At 40.0% G+C, this 17,154-nt stretch overlaps 1 protein-coding gene and 1 long non-coding RNA gene across 2 annotated transcripts; both read left to right on the forward strand.

Moving 5' to 3' along the window:
- The first annotated feature begins 331 nt into the window (after positions 1-331).
- LOC112214641 (ubiquitin carboxyl-terminal hydrolase 26) lies at positions 332-9,909 on the forward strand. The gene is made up of 12 exons (XM_042327168.1): positions 332-433; positions 669-790; positions 883-979; positions 1,187-1,305; positions 1,465-1,535; positions 1,641-1,772; positions 2,089-2,184; positions 2,707-2,835; positions 3,053-3,181; positions 6,788-6,813; positions 6,949-6,983; positions 7,081-9,909. The coding sequence occupies exons 2-12, from the start codon at positions 688-690 to the stop codon at positions 7,878-7,880; spliced, it is 1,737 nt and encodes a 578-aa protein (XP_042183102.1). The 5' UTR covers positions 332-433; positions 669-687; the 3' UTR covers positions 7,881-9,909.
- A 103-nt stretch (positions 9,910-10,012) lies between these two features.
- LOC121847183 lies at positions 10,013-12,058 on the forward strand. Its single transcript, XR_006084126.1, has 2 exons — positions 10,013-10,863; positions 10,988-12,058. It is a non-coding gene; the product is annotated as an uncharacterized LOC121847183 (long non-coding RNA).
- Positions 12,059-17,154: the final 5,096 nt, after the last annotated feature.

Consider the following 17,154-nt stretch of genomic DNA (forward strand, 5'->3'; position numbering starts at 1 on the left):
CAATAGTGATTAGAAACACTAGGTGGGCCGCCTGAAACCTTACTATAATGATTCAATATACGATTATACATTGCATTATCTGATCAACTCATGCATTTAAAGTTATATTCTTCAAGAATCATAGAGCCAAGCCTATATATCTTAAATTAAGTCCAAACATGTATGTATCTATCGAAGATTGCCCCTTTAACGATAAAGTTTCGTTTGATGTGATTGAAAAACAATTCAACGTTTAATTATTTTCTGAGTGTGCCTTCACAAGGACAACTTTGCTAAAAAGCAATATTTAAAAAAGGCGTTCATATTTGTTATATTGTGATACTAATAGGAATAGCAGAAATCGAAAGTGAAGCCGGTTCAACGTCGTTGTTTTTCTTTAGAGGTGACAACTCGAAGGGACGCTTTTCGGCTACAAGAATACACGAATAAATCGGTACATTTGGATTGAATTATATGTATAGTCTAGCCTACATTCGATTTTCTTGTATTGCTCTATTAACTAAACAAACTAGAAACACTTTTGGATAACTCAACTGACAAATAGAAATGTTGCATTTGATTTGATAATCCCATTGCATTCTTTCATTAGCCTATCAATGCAAGTGGAAACATTCTGGTGTTGGAAATCTTGAGAGCAATTCATTTTTTATCAAATCTTACATTTCCAGGTCATTAAGTGGGTGTTCTATGGCGTTTATTTGGACTGAGAAAACTACTGTAAACAATGGAGCTGAACATTTCAACAAGACACTACCGAGGCTCAAAAGCATACTTCCCACCCCAGGACCAGGTATGTGATTTACTGTATGTACAGTACAACACAATGCAGCTATATCTGTATCTTATCATTTGAGCACTAATTGACAACGTTATTCCTTTCAGAACACCATGGCCTGTATAATCAAGGGGCAACGTGTTATTTGAACAGTGTGCTGCAGGTCCTCTTCATGACTAAAGAATTCAGAGAGGCTGTTGAAAGGTTTTCCATTCTTACTCTGTGTGCCAAGGATACTGTATCTCCGTGAAAGTATTAGAAATAGATTGAGTCTTACCAGAGCCATGTATCTAACTAAATACATGTCTCTGAGTCATACTATTGAAACATTATCATCACACAGTACACTGAGATTAATACTAAACATCTTATATACTGTATATCTTAACAAAATCAGTCTTTTTTTTACAGTAATAGGCCTCCTCAAGAAGAAGACACTGTTGATCTTCAGCTGAAAAAGTTGTTTACAACTTTACGTGAAATTGAAACTAACACAAAGGGCATCTCATCAATACTAGGCATTGATGATGGTGAGTTGAGCTTTCTTAGCTGCTAAATAATACATTTAAAAATTCTGCAACTTTGTTAGATGTACAGCTTGTGATGTTATGTAGTATTAAGTATAGTGTTTGTAGTTATTTGTAGTAGAAGACCCTTCATTGTCTTCGTCCCCCCTCCCTCCCCCCCAGTATACAAGCAATGTGATGCGGCTGAGTATTTTGAGAAGATTTTAGGCATGGTCAATCCTGAAGTGTCAAAGGTAGGCTACTGCATTTATTTACCTCATCTTGGGCAAAACCTGATAGCTAACCATGCAATGTTTATAAGTTATGATATGACAAGACTGACAATAGTTTGTCTCCAGATCTTCAAAGGACAATTGAGGCACATCACTACCTGTTTAGGAAAACATGTGATGAGTGATGGATTTGGTCCATTTTGGACACTGCCCCTCTCAATAGCAGATCCCTCTGACTCTTACAAAACCTACAGTGTGGTAGGAAAAATATATCTTAACCTAAAGCAAAAAACATTGTTTTATGATGGCAAATATGATCATGACAGGGCTAACCAACACTTTAAATGCCATAGCCTACGTTATTGTTATTCAATATTAGCATAATTGTCGTGGGAATGCATTATGTCGTAATTTGGCATGTGTGTAGGCTTACTCTACTTTTTGTCTCAGTTTTCATGATCATGGTATTGTAGTTAATATTATAAGTTGATATAATATGACATTAAAAACTAATTCATGGATAGAATATCAAGTTGTTGGAGAAAGATAACATTTTTTGTTTCTGTGTTTTCAGAAAGACGGCTTTAAGGAGTTCTTCAAGTCTTCATCTGTCACAGGGGAAAACCAGATGTACTGTGATGAATGTGAAAAGAAATTAGATGCAACCATTGTGAGTAGTGACATTTAGAATCTCATTTAGTATACCAAATGAAAGATAATATATATATATATATATATATATATATATATATATATATATATATATATATATATATATATATATATATATATATATATATATATATATGTCCTTCTCATTGAAATCATATCTAAGAAGCGGTAGTTCTGGGCACTATTAATATGCTTCCTGTTCTTAAGTTTAGTTTTCATGTCTTTTACTTTCAGTTTTGTACACCAACTTCAAACAGAAAATACAATATTTTTGGTAATGGAAAAAATACAGTATTTCACAGTAGTTTAGGTGGTACAATTATTCTCTACGCTATACGTGCTTATTTTGAAACATAAACTGAAATTAGGCAACCTATTCGAATTTTAGCAACCAGGAAATGGCGGAGCATTTCTGCTTAGTGCAGCTTTAATTATTGCACCAAAGGCTTCTCAAAAATGGATGTCAAGCTTTTCACTGAAGAAGATATTGTATTACAATGCCTCCCTCTGTCACCTATAGGAATGCAAGATGGAATATCACCCAGAAATTCTTACTCTGCTCCTCAAGCGGTTTGAATTTGACTACTACAGCATGTCATATGTCAAAATCAACTGCTGCGTGGATGTTCCTCACACACTACAAACAGAGGTAGACTACTTACAAAACCTTTATTCAACAGGTTCTGTTCTCATACAAGTCTACATTTAGGGCTTCGCAATGTAGCCATACTAAATTAAACGGATAATTCTGTTGTACTGTATATTGCCTTTACTTTATTGCCCATCAGAAAAATAAAATATTTAGTGATGTCTGTTTTTACATCTGTAGTTCAGTTAATGGCATGTATTTTGATTTATCTGAACAGAAATGTGAATATGAACTCTATGCGATTGTGGACCATTTCGGAAGTCTTGGATGTGGACACTACACTGCTAAGATCAAGTCCTTTGAAGATCATAACTGGTATGAGTTCAATGACTCATACGTTACAAAGGTAGGCAATGTTATTTTATTTATTTAATTGAATACAGCCTATACCATCATTTTTCTAATATCATAAATTGTATTTGCCATTTTATTTGGTTCTGTGAGTGAATCAGTGGCGACCCGCTGTTCAGGGCAGGTGGCATTAATACGTGTCAGATGTCAGTTTGCAAACAATGTAAAAACAAAAAATCGTTGAGTTAATAAAGCCGCATACAAACATGGTCTATTTTTTTTCTTTCTTGAGGAAGGCAGCTCCAAAATGTAGGTGTTTCAGCCTAGCTAAGTGATTTCTGTGGTGGTGGGGCAGCCAGCGGAAAATACGGAGCGTAGGGGTTGGTAATGTTCTCTAGCTGTGCCGTGATTGGCTCAGTGTTACTCAGTGTCCACTCAAGGGGACACTATGTCACTGCAAATTCTACAGGGAGAGCTAGAAAATTCAAGCCCCTTGGGTGCTGCCATGGAGTTATATTAGAACTGCCCATCCAAGAAGGCTCAAGGTCATTGGCCACTGGTAAAAGGACGTCATATCATGTTTTATCTACCGTAGCTTTGATTAGACTGATTATGTCAACATCATATTTTCAAAATCTTAGCTTGCAAGATTGGCAAGCAGTCATCATTATGAATCATGTTGACAATCTACTGGCACATCCTTTTCAATCCTTGTCATTTGAAGAGAAATTAAGGATAAAACGTCTTTGGACATAAACATTTCACAACAACACGGAAATCGCAAATTCAACAATGAATGGTTTGGCATCTCAAAGCAATCCCTATTTTACTTCCCCTGCCTGCTATTCAGTGGGGAGGGTGTGTGGTCCAAGTCTGGGTTCAAGAATTTAAAACATCTGTCTCTCTCAAAACATGAGAATTGTGCATCACATATAGACAATGCTGTTAAACTCGGATTGCTGGGGAAATCAAACTGTGGCTCAGCTAGACACCGCATATAGATGAGCTATCAACCTTCACAACCAACAACAGGAGAATAGGTACGTGCTTGCCAGAATTATAGCATGCATTAAATTGTGTGGCAGTTGTGAGGCAGCACTGCAGGGCCTGTTTGTACAACTGTTCTGCCTTAGTGGCGTATATGTAGCCTATGGCCTGTTTTAGAGAAATGTCATCATTGAATATTGTAACAGCTTTCATTGTCTGCCTACGTGCCTCCATTGTAAGAGCTTTACTTGTCTTCTTATGTGCCCCCGTTAATTTAGCCTACTGTTGGGACTTAGTGTACAGGGAGAATACTGTAAGAACGGCCCATGTTCTGAATTATGTCGCAGTCCATTTCAAAAGTGCTGGAGGAATAGGCGGCATATAGACTACTTCCATCTCAGCTCGCTCATGTCTTAATCGAAATTACAGCTTGCCTCTTAAGCACTTATCGTTCTGTCCGCCATAGTTTGTATATCTGCATTGTTATATTGCTTACATTAGGTCTATCTCATTAGTATCTTATTCATAATTTTAGGCAATGTTAGAATTATGCATTTAATTGTTTTGCTTACTTTGTGTGTTATAATTAGCTCAGGTGCTTTTCTCCACGAGGAGGGGATAGTATATAATGTTGTTGGGTCTGTAAGTTACAGACCCAACAACAGTATATTATAGTATCCCCTTCTCGTAACCATGTTTGCCAGTGACAGTCTCTTCTCATTCAAATACTTTTGTTCAACAAAAAGTTCAGTAATAGACCCTTGTAATTCCAGTTGATATTGTGAGGGTTGTTTTGTTTGCGCAATGCGCTGTCAGTGCATCTGTATATTGCCTATAATAGTGGATCCTTGTAGTTGAATTGTCCTTCCTTTTTAGACCACGTAGGCCAAATAAAATACTTCAAATGGTAGGCTAACCGCTGAGTTTGTGTCTCTCTCTCACTTTCTTTTTCCGTTGTGACTTAAAGAAGAGTAAAGTTAAGGCCTCAACATCTTGCTGAATTTATCTGAACTAACATCTATCTGAACTTCTGTTGCTGTCCATTTTGAAAGTGCTGAATGAATAGGCCTACCTCGTCGCAGCTCGTTTGCTTGCACTTGCTTATACTTACAGCTAAGTGTTGATTATAAAAGAACAAACATCATGAATTTACTGAACATGAATGTAATAATGTTGGTGTATGGTTCAAACTCATGTTGACATTCATTATTATTGAAGGATAACGCGGTTCTTATCCAGTTACACAAATCCACAAGGAGTCAGTGGAAACCATATTTATTACCTCTTCGGGCTAGGGGGTGGTATTTTCACATCCGGATGAAATGCATGCCCAAAGTAAACTGCCTGCTACTCAGGCCCAGAAGCTAGGATATGCATACAATTTGGATAGAAAACACTCTAAAGTTTCTAAAATTGTTAAAATTATGTCTGTGAGTATAACAAAACTTATGTGGCAGGCGAAACCCCGAGGACAAACCATCCAGGATTTTTTGTTGTTGAGGTGACAGTGTTTTCAATGAGTTTTCTATGTGGATCTAGATTTCTAAGGCACTTGCTTGCAGTTCCTATCGCTTCCACTTGATGTCAACAGTCTTTAGAAATTGGTTGATGTTTTTCCTTTGAGAAATGAAGAAGTAGCCATTTCCTATCTGGGTGGATAGCCAAGTGTACTGTTGTGGTTGGGGCGCATGACCTGAAAGCTCGCTCCACTTTGTTTTTATCCGCTATTGAAACCAGTTTATCCCGTCTTAAATTTGATCGATTATTTACGTTAAAAAATACCTAAAGTTGTATTAGGAAAGTTGTTTAAAATGTTTGGACCAAGATTACAGGTAACTTATTAGACATTTTGTAGTCATGTTGCGCGAGTTGGAACCGGTGTTTTTCTGAATCAAATGCGCCAAATAAATGGACATTTTGGAGATATAACGACAGAATTTACTGAACAAAAGGACCATTTGTGATGTTTATGGGACATATTGGAGTGCCAACAGAAGAAGATCTTCAAAGGTAAGGCATTAATTATATCGTTATTTCTGAGTTTTGTGTCGCGCCTGGCGGGTTGAAATATGATTGTCATGTGTATGTTTGATGGGGTGCTGTCCTCAGATAATAGCATGGTTTGCTTTTGCCTTAAAGCCTTTTTGAAATCTGACACGGTGGCTGGATTAACAAGAAGTAAAGCTTTCATTTGGTGTATTGCACTTGTGATTGTATGAAAGTTAAATATTTCAAATATTAAAAATTAAAAATTTGCGCTCTGCAATTTCACTGGCTGTGGTCGAAACGTTCCACTAGCGGAACCCATAGCCGTAACTGTAAGCAAGTCAGCCATAAGCTCCACTGTTGGGACAGCTTGATGTAGACCCTAACAGTTTCTGGTCACCGTTATAGTGCATTTTATGCATTTTTAGAGTTATGCAGTGGTTTCGCTGGCCTGCATCTAAACAAATTGGTTGTTTTGCCCACCAAGATTGACATGATAAAATCACCGCTGGAGTGAATCAGACAAGGGTTATCACTTCAAGAACAGATATGATTATAGTTCATATTTGCATATATTTGGTGGGGAATCACCAAAAATGCCATGCTACTCCGTCAGAATCTTATCTAAGGCCATTGGAAATGTATTCTATTTATTTAATTTTGACGCATTGCTGCTCCTCCCTTACAGGTCCAACCAGCTCCACTGATTGACAGGTATGTTGTTTTTCACGTGTGTTTGTGTTTCCAGTTATGTATCCAAAGTTTATCGCCAAATGTATGAACCAGAACATTAACAGGCGTTCCAGTTAGTAATTAAATACGTATGATAACAAATGATTCTCTCTCTAGTTCTTGGAGTGCTTATCTACTGGTGTACAGGAAATGTAAGTTCATTTATGAACTATTTATGAACTGTGCTCTTTTGATCAATTGCCTTGAAACTGTATCACTGATGTCTTTCATTTTGCTTCCCCCGCAAAGCACATGCTTCAGATCGTGAGAACCATGGAACCAACCAAGTTCACGGTTCACTCCGAGAGGATGGGGTTACAGAGGTTGGAGAGCATGTTCAAATAAAGACAAGTGGAGATGATCATCACGGTGTTGATGGAAATAAAGGACAGGGACAACATGTTGCGGTCAGAAGAAAGGAAAATGTAGGAAAGGCAGATACAGGAAGAGATGATGATTTGATAGAGAGAAGACAGGAGATAGATGCACACAGGAGAGAGGATGTGGATGGAACAAGACGGTATGATGTTGTTTTGATAACAGAGAAACAGCAGACTCCAGAGATATGTCGGAAATTAGGCAAATTCCGTGTGTTTCATCATGACTATATTTTGCCCATCAGGTATTCATCATTGAAAGAAGAGGAAAATGCTGTGGAGAAAATAGAACAGGATGATGTAGTGAGAAGGGTAGATAAGGACAGAGAGGGTGTCATGGTAAAGGGAGAAACGCATCTCGGTGAGACAAAGACAAGTCTGACCAAGTACGGAGAGTCTTCCAGCTCTACAAATAGGTGTGAGACCATCCCATCACACCAAGAGTTCAATGAACTCAGAAGGAAAGAAATGCAAAGAAGAAAGGACGAAAAGGATGCCAATTACAGTCAGTTCCTTGCTAACGTTCAGGACAACAAGCTGAGAGAGGTTCTTGAGAGGCAGAAGAAGAACAAGGCTCACTGTGGTTTCAGGCGCTTCTGGGGTGTCCGTGGCAAGTACACCAAGGCCATTGGTCGCAGTGGTCGCGTCCTTGGTATGTCTAAGAAGAAGTAAACTATGTCCCAACTCCCCATGTGTCAATAAATGCCACAGTTCACACACAAAAACGATGCAAGAAGAATGAAAAGAGAAGTGTAGAAGAGATGGAGCTTTTGGGTAAAGACAAGAAAAGAAGAAAGAGAAACTTCAGGGAAGGAGAGGAGGGAATGGAAAAGAAGTGAGATGGCTAAATTTGAAGTTTCTGTTTTGTCCAATTTGAAAACTGGAAGAGGAATGTATGGAATATGGAATATATTCTGATTTTGGGTACAATTCTGCCTTTAACCCTGTGTTATCTTTTTATATATGTTTAACAACTAACTTTAACTAAAGTCCTGTTATTAGCCTCTTTTATGTTCAACTTCGTTCATCACTTTACTCAGATGAATTTCTTGTCCAAGTGTTTACAAAGTACTATATATTAAAGATGCTTTGTATGTAGAGAAGAACTTAGTCCTGATCTTAATTCTTGAAATACTTCACAAGAGGTTTAGAGATCATCCTTAGTCTGACATTTTAAAACGCAAAATATTATTCTTGCATTTTAGTAGACACTTCATTTTTCTCACCCCCTTTTTTTGCTCCCAATTTCAATTATGAACTCGTCTCATCGCTGCAACGCCTCAACGGGCTCGGGAGAGGCGAAGTCATGTATCCTCCGAAATATGACCCACCTAACCGCACTTTTTAACACCCATCAGCTTAACCCGGAGCCAGCCGCACCAATGTGTCTGAGGAAACACCGTTCAACTTGCGACCGGGGCAAAGGAAAGCAACCCCGGCCAAAGCCTCCCCTAACCCGAACGACGCTGGGCCAATTGTGCGCTGTCCTATGGAACTCCCGGCCACAGCCGGTTGTGTCACATGAACCCGGCGGGTCTGTAGTAACTCCTCTAGTGCAGCGAAGCAGTGCCTTAGATCACTGCACCATTCAGGAGGCCCTTTAGTAGACACTTTTGTCCAGTGCAATTAGGGTTAAGTGCTTGCAACCTTTCGGTAACTGGCCCAGCACTAGGCTAACTGCCACCATACATCTTTAAATAAGCATATAGAAACTGTACTTTTGCAGGTTGTCAAATCACAGCCTCACAGCGCAGGTTTAAAGACAGATGATTTTTTAGGTATCATTAATATTCTCCCTCGGCAGACGGGTTGCGTCCCACACAATGCTCCGTCATAAACTAGTGCTGTTGCCTAGGTCTGTTTTTTTCGAGACGATATCATTGATAACAACTTTAATACTTTAGTACTGGGTGGAGTACTGCGTACAGAGACCAAGGTACACTGACCTGGGATATCAGCTGAATTCCAGTAAATATCACTATGGCAATGGATGACAAAATGGAAATACAAACAAACAAATGAATCAAAAATATAGTTGTCATTTTGTCTGGCTGTAAAGGTAAAATCTCAAAAGGAAAAGCCATAGAGAAAGATAAAATGTATTAAAGTATCATAAATGGAAATTGCTGACAAGTACCACCTTAAAAGGGGCAATCTGCAGTTCCTACATCAATGCCATCCTGTCTGATGTTCAGACTCTGCTTGCAGATGTAAGAGAAGAAATCTGTGCCGCCCTGCCAAATTCACTGTTGCCCCAAGCAGAGGAAACTGCAGTTCTGAACCACATCAGAAAGCGTGAAGACTTCTGCCCCCAAGTATGCTGGCAAGAGCATCCTGTCTGGTGCAGAGATCAACAAGGCCTATGTTGTCATCACTGCCGTGTCTCACCACCTTGGCCTGGATGAGGGCAAGGTTTTTGGCAGTCTGGCGAGGTACTCTTCCATGCAAGGGCTTTGGGATAGAGATGCAATATAGCAGTCGTGCCAACATATCTCATCAGCCACCTGGTGGAAGGGACTTTGTGGATCTGAGGCTCAACATCAGATGCCTCAGAGCGCAACTGGTCCTTGTTTGGGAACACACACCAAAGCACGTAACAGGCTTACCAATACAAGGGTTAAAAATTGGTGGCCATCCGGGAAAATTTGAGGCTTTTTGAGCCTGACAACGAGCCATCCTCAACAAGGTCGGAAAGTGACAGTGAAGATGAGGCCTCAGAGTCTGATGTTCAAGAGGTGGGCATTGAGGAGGTCCAGGGAGAAGACATGGAAGCCTGAGAGGAAGACAACCAAAGCTTTAGTTTCTAGACTATCATTTTACAGATGTATGTTGAAAACGTTTTTGGGAGATGCGATGGATCATTGGGGATCATTCAATATTCCCTTTCTTTTGTTGTTCAGTGAAATCATCCCATGTGAAGAATCAAGTCAAGTTTAATTCGTAATTATTTAATCTTTTCTATTGGAAGGGTTTAATCATTTGCAATTATTTCTATTTATGATAAGGTTAAAGGTTTGTGTTTCTGTCTCCATATGATATGGTAAATATATCCAATGCAAAAAACATCTACATTTAAATGGTATTTAATATTAATTCCCATATATTCCCATTAATTCCCATATATTCCCGTTAATTCCCACGAAAGGTTTCCACCTCTGAATATTCCCCAAAATGTGCAACTCTAATGACAAGCAAATAATGATAGACACACAATACAAATACATGATTATGTATTCCTTATTTATAACCTATTTATAACCTATTACAAAAACAAAGAAAAATAACGTTCCTCATTGAGGCATGCTGGGGCAATAGTGGCCAAGCAATCTATCCAATATGTCTCTCTTTGGAGAAGTCATATATCCCTATCTCTTACCCTAAGTGGCGCCTTCACAAGGCAAGTATGCGTGTTTGTGTGTGTGTTTTGTGTGCAGGTGTATGCTCTCACACAGCATATTTTTGTGAAACGTGTATGCAAGTGAACTCTACCCATCCTTTTCTGACCATCTCCCTGTTCTCTCAGAACATCTCCCTCTCCGTCAGTGATTCTGTGGTGGGGTGTAGTTACAGACACAGGTGTACTGGACTGAACAGCTACCAGGTACAGGTATCTGGCTCAGATTGGATGGACTGCCCAATTGGAGGCGCCATTGAGGTAACTTTGAGTTTGATGAGCTTGGATCACTATATGATCCAAGCGAAGTAAACAACCTTTTTTATCGTGATTGTACTCATTTGTTCATTCTTTTTTTCTTTCGTTCACTCATTCATTCACCCAGGTGACAGGATACAAGGGTTTAGTGTCCTGACAAGAGGTTGTGTCATTACCCTGACATTGATCCCGCCATCAACAACCTGGCATCTCACTCTCCAGCTGCTTCCACGACAGGCCCAGTGACATCTGAGAGTTTTTCTCAATAGAAACTTAATTAAAATTGTAATGACTACATTGTAAATGGATAAGTCTTTTAGAAGCCTGCCTACCTTAAGCTTGAGACACATTTTATCCAGTTTCCATGTAATACTGCATTCCATTCCATACATACAGTAACATGCCATTTGATTTGCGCCCTGATCTGAAATACCGGTTTTGACATGACAATGAACACAACAGGAGAGTTGGCTAAACACACAAACAGATCTAGTAGCAGGCTAGCCTACCACTGTTCTGTAATGCCCAATTGGTAAGTGTAAAGTATAAAGAGGCCCACATACCAGGTCTCTTATAAAAAGAGGTCTTCTGACCTCAATGGGAATTTAACTGGATTAATAAAGGTTAAATCCTTGAAAAAAACATAAATTATACATAATTCTGATCCATTGGGAATATAATTGACACTCTTATCATTTCTCTCCCTCTGTGATTTACTTTTTAAAAATTTTATTTTTTTATTCTTTATTTAACTATGCAAGTCAGTTAAGAACAAATTCTTGTTTACAATAACGGCCTTTCCCCAGACAAACCCGGACGACGCTGGGCCAATTGTGTGCTGCCCTATGGGACTCCCAATCACATCCGGATATGATGCAGCTTTGATTCCTTGGTACATTAGAACTCGAACCCTGACACGAGCCTGACCTTTGACCCCAGCCCCTCCTTCTCCAGTGCCAGGGGTCAGTACAGACCTGTACTGTGGTTGCAGTCCTGTAGATCAGTGCTGCTGTCTGTCTCCTGGCTGCCCTGATGGTGGCCTACAGGAGGTATCACTCCTCCAGAGTCAGGGTGCATGCTGACCAAAGTGAATCAAGTGACTGCTGATGGAAACTGGGACCCTATTATGGCCCTGAGAGTTTATAGCCAGAGCTTCATTTTATATTCAGTTGTTTGAATAAACAAAATATACATTGTTGTTTTGCTTCTGTTATTTTTTATTATCTTTGAAAGACGTATCATCAGCTCTTCCAGTTTGTGCTTTGGCAGTGAGATTACAGTACAATACTGAAAACAGTTTTACATAAAAATACATCATGAATACAGACAGTAAAGTAGTAGAGATTCTCTCTCCTGCCTATTCTTCAATCCCTCCATCCCCCAGGCAACCTCATCACCAGCTGACTGACAGAGTGGTGCTGGATCCCATAACAGGAGAGCAGGCATGAGTCTTCCAGCTTGGGACTGTGTCCTGTCTTTTGTCCTGCGTCCTGTTTTGTGTGTTTTTGTGTTTGAATGTTGTAAACTCCCAAGTCTTACTAGTAAACATATATATTTTAACTGTCTGTGTGGTGGCATGGGGTCCTTAGAACCTTCTTTTGACAATTTCTCAGCAAATGTATTTTTCAGCTGCGATACTGTTGTACTGTTCATCTGCTCTTCTATATTGATCACGTTGATTACAATTTTCTCTTTTATCTGTACTCATGGCACGACAAAACCTATTCCCCTCAGAAGACTGAAAAGGTTCTACAGCTGCACCATCGAGAGCATCCTGTACATCACTGGGGCCAAGCTTCCTACCATCCAGGGCCTATATATCAGGCGGTGTCAGAAGAAGGCTCTAAAAATGGTCAAATACTCCAGCCACCCTAGTCGTAGACTGTTCTCTCTTCTTCCGCACGGCAAGCAGTACAGGAGTGCCAAGTCTAGGTCCAAGAGGCTTCTAAACAACTTCTACCTCCAAGGAAATCTAATCAATTGGCTACCCGGACTATTTGCATTGCCCACCAGATGCATGGGCCAATATTGGACAGGAGTCAGGAGTCACATGGTCATATCTTTACAAACAATAGGTAGCCCGATTCAGACTCCTTTTTTAAAGTGTTATTAGTACTTCTCAGTAGTTGGTATTCAGATTTACTATATGCAGGTGATTAACAGGATTTTCAGGTGTGTGCAACACATTTTGCATGAATTGCTAAGTCCCTATTAGCATTTTTCCTCAGTAATTCCTTTTTTTTTAAATTTAAAATTTACCCCTTTTTCTCCCCAATTTTGTGGTGTCCAATTGTTTAGTAGCTACTATCTTGTCTCATCGCTACAACTCCTGTACGGGCTTGGGAGAGACAAAGGTTGAAAGTCATGCGTCCTCTGATACACAACCCAACCAAGCTGCACTACACAGCATGCATCCAACCCGGAAGCACCAATGTGTCAGAGGAAACACTGTGCAACCTTGGTTAGCGCACACTGCACCCGGCCCGCCACAGGAGTCGCTGGTGCGCGATGAGACAACGATTTCCCTACCGGCCGAAACACTAGGCCAATTGTGCGTTGCCCCACGGACCTCCCGGTCACGGCCAATTACGACAGAGCCTGGGCGTGAACCCAGAGTCTCTGGTGGCACAGCTGGCACTACAGTACAGCGCCCTTAACCACTGCGCCACCCGGGAGGCCTTCCTCAGTAATTCTGTTATATCAGAACTCAACCCCTAACCTGAACCTGAACTTACTTACCCCTCCAGTAATGGGTGTCAGTACCAAACCCACTGTGGCTGCAGTCCTGGGGGTCACTTCTGCTGTCTGTCTCCTGGCTGCCCTGACGTTCACCTACAGGATGCACAGTGTCTCCAGAGTCAGGGTGCAATCTGCCCCTAAGGCCCCCAGTGTCCTGCAGTTGCAGTTGACCAAATGTGATTAGAATGACTGCTGATGGAAACTGGGAGTCTTATGGCTTTAAACCATGCATATTTAGTTGTTTGAGTGAAAATGTTCATAAGATCTATGTTCGTCTAAACTCTAATTGTGTTGGGACAGGTGAAAAGAGAATAAACAAAATATACATTGTTGTTGTTGTTTTTCAGTTGTTTTTAAAGACGCACTACAACAATTTTGGAACTTTTCCTGTTGAAAAACAATAACCCACTTATAAATACAGTAATGTACATACCACTTAAGGGTAAAAAAGCATGTTTGAGCAGAATATTGTTTTTTAGACACAAGTGCAAACTTCATGGAGTTGGTCTAACAGTGTCCTCTGATGTCATCGGCCTTCCCACTTGCTTGAGGAACAATAGAGAACAAAACAGGAAAGCCTGGCAGCTCCTGAGTGGTGCAGTGGTTTAAGGGACTAGAGGTGTTACTATGGTCCCGGGTTCATATCCCGGACTGTGCCACAACTGGCAGTGGTCGGGAGTCCCATAAGACGGCGCATAATTGATCCAGTGTAATACAGGTTAGGGAAGGGTTTCTCCAAATAGGCTTTATTTGGCTCATCGCACTTTAGTGACTTCTTGTGGCAGGCCAGGTGCCTGCAGTCTGACCTCAAATACCAGTTGAACGGTGTTTCCTCCAACACATTGGTGCAGCTGGCTTCCGGGTAAAAAAAACAACTAAAAACAGGAAAGCCCACCAACCTCCTCTTATGCCATGTCAGAGGTGAGATGTGCCTTTTGTTAAGTAAATCATGTGATGAATGAGTTGAAAATGACGGGAGTAGACTTTACTTTATTTTTGAGAGATATGTTTATCAACAGCTATTCCAGTTTGTGCTTTGACAGTGAGATTATAGTACATCTGTTTACAGTACAATAGTGAATACAGTGCATCTGTTAAAAATACAAATACATCATAAATACAGGCAGTAAAGTAGTGGAGATTCTCTCTTCTGCCCATTCTTCATTCCCTCCATCCCCCAGGCACCCTCAGCACAATCTGAATGACAGACTGACTCTGGATCCCATAAGAGGAGAGCAGGCATGGGTCCTCCAGCTGCTTATCTGTGAAGATCAACCTCATGGTCTCTGGATCGCCCCCTTCATAAAGAAGTCAGAGGTCAGGGTAGAGATCTCATTAAAATGAGGTACAATAACAAAGGATTTCAAAAGGTGTGCAATAACATTACAATTTCTATCACTATAACATACAAGTAGATTGTTACTATTATTTTGTGCCGTCATGTGTAGTAGTTCGCAGTCAATGCAGTTGTAGTTTACTTTTTTGCTGTACAAGCATGACATTAATTTAATGTCTTACACACTGATTGAACCAGTGGCGGTCAGTGGCATTTAAGATGAGGGAGGCAGATTTTTGGGGGGATAGGCATGGCCTTATTTATATTACAGCATATTGGATGACTGTCATTCATATTCCATTCACTCAGTTCAATGTAACAGTGATAGTTTAGGCTAATACATGACACTCAAATTTTCCCTATACCTATCATGAGGTTGCTACAACCTAGCCTATGAATGAAAGTTTACAACGTAGGTAAGTGCACACAGGTCGAGAGAAAAATTTGAGGTGACAGACAGTGACACATTCAATACCGCCTTGCACACGCTTGCCTGCATCTAGCTGATCTAGAGTGTAATCATTAGTCCAACAGTTGCAAACGGACAAATTCAGGTATGTATATCCCCATTTTGTTCCATTTAAGAAATGTTTTCAACAGAATCGGCGGAATGAATACACCCCTGATCACAGGTAAACACAGTTCACTTTCATAGCAGCCACGTTCTATTCCTTCTCGCATCTATGCGCTCTCCTCCTTTCACCTTTTCCCGTCACTTGTGGACTTCAATGCACAACACATCAGATGTACAGTGCCTTGCAAAAGTATTCACCCCCTTGGCATTTTTCCTATTTTGTTGCATTACAACCTGTAATTCAAATGTATTTTTATTTGGATTTCATGTAATGCACATACGCAAATAGTCCAAATTGGTGAAGTGAAATTTAAAAAATGACTTGTTTCAAAACAACAACAAAAAAAACGGAAAAGTGGTGTGTGCATATGTCTTCATCCCGTTTACTATGAAGCCCCTAAATAAGATCTGATGCAACCAAATACCTTCAGAAGTCACATAATTAGTTAAATAAAGTCCACCTGTGTGCAATCTAAGTGCCACATGATCTCAGTATACAGTATATATACACCTGTTCAGAAATGCCCCAGAGTCTGCAATGCCACTAAGTAAGGGGCACCACCAAGCAAGAGGCACCATGAATCAAGCGGCACTCCAAACAGGTCAGGGACAAAGTTGTGTAGAAGTACACATCAGGGTTGATTTATAAAAAAATATCTGAAACTTTGAACATCCCAGGGAGCACCATTTAAAAACATTGTTAAAAAATTTAAAGAATATGGCACCACAACAAACCTGTCAAGAGAGGGCTGCCCACCAAAACTCATAGACCAGGCAAGGAGGGTATTTATCAGAGAGGCAACAAAGAGACCAAAGATAACCCAGAGGAGCTGCAAAGAGCAGCAGAGATTTTAGTATCTGTTATGATGGATAGTCATAGCCAGCTAGCTAACATAGTATCCCTCTGTTTGAGCAGGGTGTTTGAGTAGGCTAAACTAAGTAGCTGCATTTGCTTAGTAAATTATTTTTTCTCCAAATGAAATCTCTTCATTTTGGAAGAAATGTATTTGTTCAAAACTGTTCAACTATTGTCTCTGAGTCAGTCAACTACTCACTACATTGTATGCAGTGCTAGCTAGCTGTAGCTAAGGCTGTGCGGTATACCGTATTTTACGATATACCGGTGTTGATGCACAGACCGGTTTATGTTTTTACTTTACATTCTATAACGGTATTTCAATGTTTGGTTTGTTAAATGTAACACACTGTGTGTAACGTCAATTTGTATAATTTGCTTCATTACTTGAGTTATCTCTCTCCGCTCTCTCCCTCCCCATGCCGCTTTCCACACAGACCTAGCCATGCCCGTCACTCAAAAAAACGTGTTAATCAAAATATATTTTACATTTGAGATTCTTCAAAGTAGCCTTTGCCTTGATGACAGCTTTGCACACTCTTGGCATTCTCTCAACCAGCTTCTTAAAGTAGTCACCTGGAATGTATTTCAATTAACAGGTGTGCCTTGTACAGGAGCGAATCAGTTGTGTTCTGACAAGGTAGGGGTGGTATGTAGAAGATCACCCTATTTGGTAAAATACCAAGTCCATATTATGGCAAGAACAGCTCAAATAAGCAATGAGAAATGACAGTCCATCATTACTTTAAGACATGAAGATCAGTCAATACAGAACATTTTAAGAACTTT

This window comes from Oncorhynchus tshawytscha, linkage group LG09 (assembly GCF_018296145.1).
Source record: "Oncorhynchus tshawytscha isolate Ot180627B linkage group LG09, Otsh_v2.0, whole genome shotgun sequence".
Classification (NCBI taxonomy): domain Eukaryota; kingdom Metazoa; phylum Chordata; class Actinopteri; order Salmoniformes; family Salmonidae; genus Oncorhynchus; species Oncorhynchus tshawytscha.